The sequence below is a fragment of the Octodon degus genome, unplaced genomic scaffold (assembly GCF_000260255.1).
Source record: "Octodon degus isolate 3935 unplaced genomic scaffold, OctDeg1.0 scaffold00037, whole genome shotgun sequence".
NCBI classification, from domain to species: domain Eukaryota; kingdom Metazoa; phylum Chordata; class Mammalia; order Rodentia; family Octodontidae; genus Octodon; species Octodon degus.
Genome location: NW_004524613.1, coordinates 5,091,591 through 5,103,984, shown reverse-complemented (window position 1 = coordinate 5,103,984; position 12,394 = coordinate 5,091,591). Strand labels below are relative to the sequence as shown.

Here is a 12,394-nt window from a genome sequence, read left to right as displayed (position 1 = left end):
CACAGATATTAATTACAAATGGTCATCATTTTGGAGTGAAGGAAATACTCTAAAACTGGACTATGGTGATGCTTCCACTATTCTGTAGAATTTAAGTATCAGCTGGGTGTAGTGGCAAAAATAAAAGAAAAGTGGGGAAGAGGACTCTGTGCAAAGGCCTCGAGTTCAATCCTAATATCACACCACACACACACACTCCTAATTATATCTCAATAAAGCTATTATACACATTCAGTAACACGGAGGAAAAGTTTTTCATCACACATCTGAAATCACTGCAGGTTAACTGGAACAAGGGCTATTTTCTCTAATCTTTCTGATTTTGCTTACCAGGTATGACTTCTAGGTAACCAATTTTCCTTTCCAACTTTTTCAATGCAGAATTTCTGTGGTCCATTGCTCCCTAAAACATAACAAAACCATAAAGTTTTTTGGTTGAAAAGTTCTCAACTTGTGTTCTCCATTGTAGCATCAGCAGGTTGGAACCACAAATCCACAGAACCCACCCCACAGCTACTACTCAATCAGAAACCCTAGGAGTGGGACTCTACAGTTATGTGTTTTAGCATGCTTCCAATGACTCTGAGGAGTGCTAAAGTCTGAGGAAGAATTTTGTTAATGTATACCCAAGAGAAAATGTACTTTTGTCATCCCTTAGGGAGAATATCACAAATTCATAAAAATGCTTACTTTTCTTTTCACACCAGGGATCAAAATTGGGACCCTGCACTTGCCAGGCAGGTGATTATGTCACTGAGCTATATCCCTGGCACTATTACTAGCTTTAACTACACTAGAGAAACTATGATCTACTATCTTAAGTAAGTAAACTTGATTAAAATAGTTGCTAACATTTTATGAAATGTAAGTATCATAATGAAATCAATATTGTGCTTATAGATTCTGTACACATGCATATTTATATATCCATATATAAATACATCGATTCTTTCCTCTTTTTCTCTGAGAGACAGCAGTGAGTGATAACTGTAAAGTACTAATTTTAATAAAAGATTACTTCTTTGAAAGAATTTATGGGTGATAATAACAACTGGCAGTGCTACTGGACTTTTTATTTAGAAGTGGGCAGGCACAAACCAAGCATGGTGGCAGACACTTCTAATTTCAGCTATTTGGGAAGATGAGGCAGGAGGATTCCAACCTTGATTGAGGTCAGCCTAGGAAGCTTAGCGAGACCATATCTCTAAATAAAAGTGACTAGGACTGTAGCTCAGTAGTAGAACCCTTGCCTAGCATGTGCAAAGCTCTACATTTAAGCTCTACCACTACCAAAACAAAATGTAGCAAGATATACTAAATCTTCTGTTTCACCTGACCAAATCCAGGTCAAATATAAATTGGTAGCACTACTTTGTATTTAGTAACAATGAATTATTTTCACATGTAGTTAATTAAAAAGTCTAATAACATAAGGAAATAGGACATTTTGAAAAAATGCTTAAAGGGCCAGGGAGATAGCTCAGTAGAATAAGTGCTTGCCTGCCAAGCGCAAGGTCCTGAGTTCAATCCCCGGTACCACCAAAAAAAAAAAAAAAAAAAAAAAAAAAAAGCTTAAAGCATTTCTGCAATGTTACACACATATATATATATTAAAATTTAAAAAAATTAAGTCATTCTGCATGCTTTCTTTACTCAATATATAACATTTCAACTACACAAATGAAAAGACATTTAAAAGTGCTAACATGTGATGGAGAAGAGAGCTTGAGGGTTAGCTCAGTTGTTTAAGTGCCTGCTCTGGCAAACCCAGTCAGGCGCAGGGGACTGCAGTTTGATCCCAACTTGCCTTTAAGGCAGCCTGAGCCAGCACCTCTCCCCCACCAAAAAAAAATCTACTGTAATGGAGAAGATTCTGAATCACTTTTGATATAGAATCAAACATTAAAATAGGTATGGTAATGCGCTGCTATAATCCCAGATACTCAGGAGGCTAAGGCAAGAGGATCACAAGTTCAAGGCCAGCCTGGTCAAATTAGTGAGAACATGTCTTAAATACAGCATGACAAAAAACAACAACAAAAAATGCTAAGGATATAACTCAGTGGTTCTGGCTTTGGGCCCCAGTACTGCAAATAGATATGTCAGGGCCTCATATATGCTAGGCCAATCTCTAAGCATGATGCTACATTTTAAATAAGATCCATAGGCTAGCCTCAAACACTGACACTCAGTTAGTTACCTCTCCAACATTTTTGAGACAGGGTCTTACTAAATTGCTTAGGCTGGCCTTGAATTTACAATTTAAGACTCTCAAGTAGTTGAAATTACAAGTCTGTGCCATCATTCCTGGCTAGGTTATTTCCTTATCATACATTCTTCAAATCTATCATTTCTTATCTTTTTTAATCTGATATTTCATTTCGCAGTTTTTCTTATATGAAACAGCTTTTAGCTTCCTTTTAAGCCCAAATCTTGTAGAGAGAAACACGTAACTTATGCTTTCTAACACAGTTGTTCTCTAACATTCCCTTTTACATTGTTTAATGTTACATATATACTGGAGCTGATAAACAGGTTATTTAATGATTTAATTTTAAAATATCAATTATAGATACTTTTTATTTATTTTTATTTTTTTATAGATTTTTATTATTTTGTTAAACATTTATTTATTGTGTGTGTGTGTGTGTGTGTGTGTGTGTGTGTGTGTGTGGCCAGCTCAGCCCACCAGGGGGTGCGGCTGGCTGGCATGTGGTGCTGGAGGATCGAACCGCGGTCCCTGTGCTTTGCCAAGCTTGTTCCAAGTAGGTGCTTTAGACCACTGAGCCATCTCTCCAGCCCCTATAGATACTTTTTAAATTAAAAAAATTTTTCTTATTTTTTGTATTCAGTACAGGGTCTCACTACGTAGATAAGACTTATAGTGATTCTGCTGTGCTCAGCCTCCAAAGTGTTGGGATTACAGGTGCATCACTACGCCCAGTCTCAATCGCCCTCTCAGCACAGTGCACCCCGTGGGCAGGGCTGGCACGACACACCAGGGATCGAACTCCAAACCTTGCACTCTGTCTAAGCAGGCACTTTAGTCTGCCGAGCTATCCGGCTGGCCCATAAATACTTGTTAATAACAGTGCAACACTGGATCTGATAAGGTCACCTCCTCCTGCACTGGGCTGAAATTTATATTCAGTGGCCTCTAAAATCCTACCATTTCTCTTTTCTTTCTTTCTTATTTATTTAATTTTTTGGTGGAACCAGGGATTGAACTCAGGCCCTTGCACTTGCCAGGGAAGTACTTATTCCACTGAGCCCTCTCTCCCCAGGCCCTAACCATTTCTCTTTTCCAGGGGCATCCTTCTGTGTTTGTTTTGTGTATTTAGTGCAGGGTCCACAGGGTCTACAGAGTCTCACTACACAGATCGGACTTGCAGTGATTCTCCTGTTTTCAGCTTCCCAAGCACTGGGATTACATGTGGCGCCACCACACCCAGTCTCAATCCCCACCTCAGCGTGCCCTGGGAGAGGGGCCAGCACAGCATGCTGGGGATTGAAGCTCTGTTGCTGTGTTCTGCCTAAGCAGGCGATTTAGTCTGCTGAGCTACCGGGGTGGCCCTTCTGTGTTGTTGTTGGTGCTGTTTTTTAATTTTATTATTTTATTATTTTTTTAAATTTTTATTTATTTATTTGTGTGTGTGTGTGTGTGTGTGTGTGTGTGTGTCTGTGTGTGTGTGTCCAGCTCAGCCCACCAGGGGGCGGGGCTGGCTTACATGTGGTGCTGGGGGATTGAACCGTGGTCCCTGTGCTTTGCTAAGCTTGTTCTAAGTAGGTGCTTTAGATCACTGAGCCATCTCACCAGCCCCTGTGTTGTTTCTGACAACCTGACCTAACTCAAAATTTATTAGAGCAGACCTAGTTCTTTTTAATGATCAGGCTTTCAGTTTATACTAAAAAGCTTCCACCAACTTTTTTTGTCTTCTCCTTATCCCTCCACCCCCAATGCTCAGTATGGTTTTTCTCCTTTCAAACTATAATGTATTCTCAAAAGTCCTCTGCCTCCAACTTCCTTAGAAATCACCCTGAATCTGTAGCTCTGAATAAAAAACTGCTTTCTATTCTGCTTCAGAGACTATACTACACATATCTCTTTAATTCTCTACTCTTTTCTTCCAAAAGTAGACCTTCAGGATATTTTCTTGCGAAGTGGGGGACGGCATTGTACTGGGGACTGAACTCAGGGCAAATATTATGACACGATCCTGCTAAATTTGCCCAGACTGGGCTTGACCTCTTGCTTCAGCCTCCCAGAGTGCTAGACTATATGACAGTGCCATTGGGCGCAACATACTCTTCCTCTTTTATTTCCATTTCACCTGCTAAGATCAGGTTCTCATAACACAATAATTACTTCCTAAGTATACTCACCCTCCCCCCGCACCTTTTATTTTTTGAGATAGGGTCTCAATATGTAGTTTAGGCTGGCCTTGAACTCACTCATACTGTCCAGGCTGACCTCAAACTCACAGAGATCCTCCTGCCTCTGGCTCTGTACTGGGATTACAAGCATGCATCTTGGGGCCAGGCAGATAGCTCAGAGGCATAAACACCTACCTCACAAGCACAAAAAGCCGAGTTTGATCCCCGAACCTGCATGCCATGCAGTCTCGGCCCTGGATTCCCAGGTACCCACAGTGTAGCCCTGGAACTGGGCATGGTGGTGTACACCTGTAATCCCAGCACTCAGGAGGTTGAGACAAGAGGATCTCTGAGTTCGAGACCAGCCTGGGGACTACAAAAGTGAGCACAAAGCCAGTCCAAACTGCACAGCGAGACCATCTCAAAAACAAAATGTGCATCTTAGATTTTTTTTCACCTTAGATTTTAACATATGAGATATATTTTACCGTGCCATCAAATCTTTCTAAAATGCAGCTTCAGCAAGTTAGTTTTCCTCTCTTCAAAAAGAACTCAATATCCTTAGGGTAATAACCAAATTATCTGGTCTACTTTTAAAATTGTTATTAAAGGGCCAGGGATGTTGAAACTGTACTTTCGATTTGATTTGAAACTGTCTCATTGCTATATGTTTATCAATAAAACTTTGAAAAGAAAAAAAAAATAAAAAAATAAAGGGCCAGGGAGATGGCTCAGTGGAACAAGTGCTTCCCTGGCAAGCGCAAGGACCTGAGTTCAATCCCCGGTTGCACAAAAAGAAAAAAAAAATTGTTATTAAAGGGCCGGCCAAATAGCTCAGCGGGTTAAAACACCTGTTTAGGTAGATGCATGAGCCAGGTTTGATTCTAGGTGTACCCTGCTGGCCCCACTCCTGGGGCATGCTGAGACTGCAATTGAGACTGGGCCTGGTGGCACACACCTATAATCTCAGCTCTTTGGGAGGCTGAAAACAGGAGGATAACTATGAGTCTGATCTTCATAGTGAGACCCTGTAGACCCTTACTAAAAAAATTAAAAAGATAAAGTTGTTATTAAACTGGCTCCATATTCTGTACCCAAAATCACCTGCTTACTTTTCTAATCATGAATCTACTTCAGTTAAAACAGTTTTTGAGATCACTGCTTCTCCTCCTATGGTACAAAGCATAAAGTTTTGTCTTGTATTTTAATTTTTTCTTTCTTTCTTTTTTTTTTTTTTTAGACTGGGTCTTGCTTCCTAGGCTCATGCTGCCCTTGAACTCAAATCCTCCTGCCTCCAGAGTGCTGAGATTACCTTATAGACTACCATACCCAATAATGCTTGCCTCAAAAACTAAAATGTTTGCAAAATGGCTGAACAAAAAGATTTATACACAAAAAGAAGTCTGTTATCTTATTAAGTTAAAGCTATGCCGACTAAAAATTTCTACAGAAGTGAAGAATACAGAGTGATTTAAAAGTTTACAAAAATCCAGGATAGCTGCCTAGCTGAGAAAATGGCTAGACTTTATTATTTCTGCTAAGCTGTATATACATTCATCTCACAGCAATGTGATAAATAATTTCTATACAGGAAAAGCACTCTGTATACATACCCATGAGGTCTGCAAATCCTCCTACTGGCAATCTGCAGGTTCCAGTAACAAATTGCAGAAGTCTCATTCTCTTCTCGTTATCAATTTCTTTAACAAACTGTTAAAATCACATTAAAAGAGATATGCAGGTCATATGTTACACTCAGGTTACTAAACAAGAGAGAAAAGTTATTTCAAATTTAAATGAACCTCTGGTGTCACCTGAGCTATCTAGTACTTTTATTCAACCCTGTCCAAAGGAGGAAAATATTCATGTTTTGCCAAGTTCCTACCAACCCTTCCCTTACAAAAATTTTAGGATGGTATCTTTAAAGGGAAGGGTTCCCTAGACATAAGAAATCCTTACTCAGGCAGTTTTTGAAGATCTGTTCTTCTACTTGAACCTGGCTGTCCTATAGAACATTCATGTGGTTATACAGTTAAGAGTCTGCACAGGCTTTTGGGTTTTATGAAAAAATGAGATCAAACTCACAAAATTCTCTTTCAGATATAACCAATAGGCTTGGAAATGTATCAGTGGCACAGCACCTGCCTGGCAAGCACAAGGTCCTCAGTTTGATTCCCAGTGGCAAAAACTACATGTAAAGCAAAATTATGTAGCTTTTACCTCCTAAATTTTTTTTTTTTTTTTTTTTTTTTGCGGAACCAGGGATTGATTGAACTCAGGCCCTTGCACTTGCCAGGGAAGTGCTTATTCTACTGAGCCATCTCCCCAGCCCCAGCTTTTACCTCCTAAACTTGGCTCAAAGTAATAGATTTCTGAAGGAAAAAAAAAAAAAAAATCAAACCTAGCTGAAAAAAAAAAATTTTTTTTTGTAGGAAATATCTTTTGTTTGACAACTTATTTATTTATTTATTTATTTAAACTAGAAAATTGAATTCAAGACCTTGCACTTGCCAGGCAGGTGCTGTGCCACTGAGTTGTATCTCTGGCGCTTAAATTTATTTTACTGTGTTAAACTATCTGTTGCAGCTCAGTTCACTTCTTGCATTTCTCATATGAATTTCTTTATATTGGACTTTTAAAATATTATAGTAAAATATACCTAACATAAAATTTACCAATGATTTTAAGTGCCTAATTCTTTGGCATTAAATGCATACTATCAGGGCCAATGAGATAGCTCAGCAGACTAAACACCTGCTTAGGCAAGAGCAGGGACCAGGGTTCAATCCGCAATACCATATGCTGTGCCGGTCATGCCCTTGGGCACAAGGAGACCAAGACCATGGTGGTGCACACCTGTAATCCCAGTGCTGGTGAGGCTGAAAACAGCAGGATCATTATGAGTTGGAGCTATGTAGTGAGATCCTGCTGTAGTGAGACCAAATACATAAAAAAGAGCATACTGCCATATAACTATCATTTCTATGTCCAGAACTACAATATCATCCTAAATAACAACTATGCATATAATAAACATAACTCCCCATACATACTTAAGTCCCCTGGAAAGCTATATCTTATTTTCTAGTTTTATTAATTTGTACATTCAAGGAACCCCACATACATGGACAAATACTGCCTTTTGTGGCTTTTTAAAATAGGGTCTATCTTTACAGTGCAGGTGGCACTGAACTCATGTAGCTAAGGCTAGCTTCAAACACAGTGATCCTCCTGCCTCACCCTCCTCGAGTGCTGTGATTACAGGCATGCACCACATGCCTGGCTAAAATTTAGAGTATCTTAAGATTCAGTCATGCTGCATCATGTATCAAAAACTTCATTCCTTCTTAGGGCTGAATAGCATATTATTGTATACCACACTGTGTTTATTCATCTAATGATGGGCATATGGGTTAATTTTGCCACCTGGTGATCTATTTTGTTTTTTGGGGGGTTTTTTGAGACAGGATCTCACAGTACAGTTCAGGCTGCCCCTAAACTCATTCCATAGCCCAGGCTGGCCTTGAATTTATAGCAATCTACCTGCCTTCCCACCTCCAGCACGCCCCCCCCCCCCCCCAGCATTACAGACATGTGCCGCCATGCCTGGTAAACTCTTGGCTATCCTGAGTAATACTGTTCTGCAAAGTGGTACGAAGCAGTATCTACGGATGGGGTCTCTGGTGTTGGTTCTCTATTGGAACAGCTAGATTATATGTTGTAATTAACTTCCAGAGGCACTGATGAATCATTTCCTGTAGTGGTTATTTTTAAAATTTTTTTGTTTTTTCATACTGGCTCTTGCTATGTAGTTTAGGCTGGCCTTGAGCTCACTATGTAGCTTAAACTGGCCTTGAATTCCTCCCACCTCAGCATCCCCAGTGCTGGGATTATAGGTGTTCACCACTGTGCACAGTTATAGTGGTTATTATACTCTCACTGATTTTAATTTCTCCACATTCTCACCAAAGACTATGCCTTTCCCCTCATTTTTTTAAATAGTAATGACTATAAAGTGGTATCTCACTATGGTTTTGATTTATCCTTAGTGACTAATGATTTTCATCATTTGTTCAGAGATATCATTATGATTCTAAACCAGGTTCTTGAAATTTGTCACCTAAATACTATATAGTTCTAAACGAAGCATGATTGTTAAAAACCTGACAGTTGTATAAAATTCAAAGAGCAAATATGGTCAAAGCTGCAAGATATGTGTTCCTTACTTAGTCGTAAAAGGATGCTGTTAAATTCTATATTCATTTATTACACTGAACAGAATAGACTGAACAGACATACTGCTGCCTTTGTTTTGTAGTAAATTCTAAAAACTTATGTTGTATCTACCAATAGAAATAAACTTAGAAACAAACCTGCCAAAACCATATGATTTGTTTGCTTGTTCTAGTGTAATGACGGTAGATGGCATGTCTTTGCCAGTCATTCAAATCAATCTCTTGCATGCCACATAAAAGGACCTTTAGAGATGGAAAAAAAAATAATTTTTAGATAACCATATAAAAAATGCTTGACAGAAAAGACTAACATTAAACATAGCTTTAAAGTTATTAATCATTAGCCTGCAGGTTTTTAAAAAAATCTATTTAGTATAGGGTCTATTTAATACACCACTCAGACTCACAGTGGTCCTCCTGTTTTTAGCCTCCTCAACACTGGGATTACAGACGTGCAGCACCATACCTGGTCCCAGTGGCTGGCTCAGCACACTTGGGGGTGGGACTGGCATAGCGTGTGGTACAGGGGATCGAACCCTGGTCCGGTCCCTGTGCTTGCCTAAGCAGGCACTTAGTACACTGAGCTATCTTGCCAGCCCTGCCCTCAGCTTTGAACTGTACATCAAGAATTGTATTTTCATTAGGGTGGGTTTCCACATACTGTGTCACACACAGAGGAAACAGGTTATTCAACTGTAAGTAAGTCTTATTCTCTATGTGATTGGTTCAGGCTGGCTCTGAACTCATGAACTATGTAGTTGGCTCCTTGAATTTGTGGGGATCCTCTAGCCTCAGTCTCCCTGTGGAAGACTGAGGAATTAGTTTGGAATTACAGGCATGTGCCTCTATGTCTGGCTAGGTAGCTAAGTCTTAATAGCAGTACTTTAAGGTAGTATTCTGTCTATCTGTCTGCCTTTCTCTTTCAGTTTTGGGATAATTTATAGTTTTCTTTAACCATTAGTGATGTTTTAAAACACCTTACCAGAATAAACTCAGTTTCTCTAGCTAAGAAAAAAAAAAAAATCTTACCAGCATAAAAACTACTCTCCCTGTTCCTTATTATGCCTAAGATGTTTGAAATGCAGTGAGACAGTGAGGTTAAGCTTGGTAGCCTAAATCATTTGATAATAACAATAAGCTTGTCTTCTGGATGGTTAACAACCTAAGTTTTGCAGACCAAAATTAGAGAAAAAGGAGGGCTACAAGGAAAGCCAACATTTTGGCCCTAGCCTTCTAAGGTCAATTAAGACTCAGGACATATGAGAACTTGTACTGTAATGTCATGTGCCTCGGTAGTGTCCCAGATTTTCTGATCAAGAAGATTATGGGGCCAAACAAGAAAGTGACCAATGACGTAGAGTGGGCCTAAGGAGAGTCACATGGAGAGAAGACACTCTCTCAGGATTTCACAGAAAGCACATTGGCCAAGCAATGGCCGTGACTCATCCACATGGCTGCACTGACAAAGGTTCTACAATCTGAGGTACAGGATCTCAGGATAAATCCTGAGGGCATTTCACTGACCTTCTCAGACCAAAAAGCTACAACTCTTGTTGCACAGGTCCTGCTTTACCTTGGTCTTAACCATCCAGTAGAAAAGTATGAAGACGAAATATAGGAAGTAAAGCCATGTTGTTATGTTGAGCTGTGGGGGACTCAGGTCAGTAATTTCTGACATTGCCAGTTAAACAGAAGACCCAATGCTATTATGGGCTACTGGACTCTTTTAGAATATTTTGCTGAGTTTACACACCCATAATATTCAATAACGGAACTTAGAAAAAATGTCCATTTTGTATCTGTGTATTCAAAGTGGTTAGGATAGATATATAGTTGCATTCTCTTAATGAATAGAATGATTTGTTCTAATGGTGTTTGTAAATAGGATCTCAAGTCCGCATCTTGTACAGCAATTAACCACTAAGAAGAATATATGCAGTGTATTATTTGTTGAAACTGTACTTCCGATTTGATTTGAAACTGTCCCATTGCTGTTTATCAATAAAATTTTGAAAAAAAAAAAACCTACTCTCACTGGAAAAATGACAAAGGAGATACCTGCAGACTTTTAGTAGAATGCTTTAGGGGGGAAATGAAAAGCTTATTACCTCTAATTCCTTTGCATCAAAGTATTGCAAATACTGCTGTGGAAGAATTTCATTAAAACCTTCAAAGAAAGCTTGTGTCTGTTCTTCAACACCTCGAGACAACCTCCACTCAGCTACCATTCTGGCAAGTAAATATGAAAAAGAAAATCAGAATACTTAAATTTTATCTTTAAATTTTGAATATAAAATTTTAAAATTTTAAGCTTTATTATGAAAAACCTGAAACTACAAAAGTAGACTATAATAAACCCCTATGTATACAATGTCCTAGCTTCATCACAATACCAACCTTATGCCCAATTCATAACCAAAATATAATTTCATTTTTAAAAATTACTTTAGGTTGCCAGTAGCTTGTTACCTTCTACCTTCTATAAACAGTTTCTCCTCTGCAATGCCATTCTGCTATACTGCCCTACCTTGGAGCCAGCCAATTATGGACTGAAACCTCTACACACTAGTACTGCTCCATATAGAACATACAATCTCAAGCAGTACAGACTTCAACAGCATTACCACAAGGGGACAGTAGTCAACTGTAGTATTATGGGGGAAATCTGTTTATGCTACATTGAAAATGTCTAAATGGTATTCAATACAAGTACAGAGTGTCATCGTTAGCTGATGCTCTTAGAAACTCAAGCATACTCAAGAGCTAGCAGTCAAGAATTCTGAGGGAATGGCCAGCCAGATAGCTCAGCAGATTAAAGAGCCTGCTTAGGCAGAGGCAGGGACTGGGGTTCCATCCTGGCATGCTGTGCCAGCCCTGCCCCTGGGGTGCCTATAATCCCACCGCTTGGGAGGCTGAAGAGAGGAAGATCACTAGAGTCTTATCTGTGCAGTGAGACCCTGTAGACCTGTACTAAATACATAAAAAAAAAATTCAGGGGGTGGGGGAGGAAGAAAAAGGAGTTTACACCTAGAAGTTCCAGGATCTGAACAACTTTTATTAACTATAAATAAAGAATGGTTCAGAAAAACACATTAAGCCAGTCATGTTGGTGCATACCTGCAATCCCAGCCCTCAGAAGGCTGAGGAAGGACTGCCATAAATTAGAGGCCAGCCTGGGGTACACAGTGAGTTCAAGGCCAGTCTAAACTACATAGTGAGACCATGTCTCAAAAAACAAAACAAAAACAAAAAACAACGAGAAAGAAAAACTGACTGTGGTTTTTGGCTAAGATAACACCTGATTTTCACATTGTAATTGGGAACATAACACTAGGACTCCCAGAACGGTGTAAAGCAGGGCTACCATTTTATTCTTGGATCTGTCTGATGCAGCTTATCCAAATTCATGTGCTTCCCCCTACAGTTTGTGGCTGGGCTCAATGGAGGCTGCCTTAGAAAGAACAGATATATACAGATGCCAGTTTTGTATGTAGCAGCTCACTGACGGTCCAAAGTCTGTCACATGCACTTGCTTAAGAAATTTTTTGAGCCTTGGTGATGACAGTCTACAAGGAATTAATATCAATGTGGAGTCAGTTTACCATACTAATACTGAACAAGAACAACAAATGGAAGAACAACCTGAAATTCATCAAAATGATTTCAATATTGAAGACAATAACTTAATCAGGGGGCTGGTGAGATGGCTCCGTGGTCTAAAGCACCTATTTAGAACAAGCTTAGCAAAGCACAGGGACCGTGGTTCAATCCCCCAGCACCACATG

General features: G+C 39.4%; 1 protein-coding gene across 1 annotated transcript in view; it reads right to left on the bottom strand.

Moving 5' to 3' along the window:
- The window catches only part of Itch (itchy E3 ubiquitin protein ligase), a 134,887-nt gene that overhangs the window by 6,416 nt on the left and 116,077 nt on the right, over nucleotides 1-12,394 (bottom strand). Inside the window, exons 19-22 of the mRNA XM_012514656.2 lie at nucleotides 10,718-10,838; nucleotides 8,748-8,852; nucleotides 5,988-6,084; nucleotides 331-403 (exon numbers count right to left, since the gene is read on the bottom strand). Of these exons, the coding sequence (XP_012370110.1) occupies nucleotides 331-403; nucleotides 5,988-6,084; nucleotides 8,748-8,852; nucleotides 10,718-10,838 (396 nt within the window). The remainder of the gene's footprint in view (nucleotides 1-330; nucleotides 404-5,987; nucleotides 6,085-8,747; nucleotides 8,853-10,717; nucleotides 10,839-12,394) is intronic.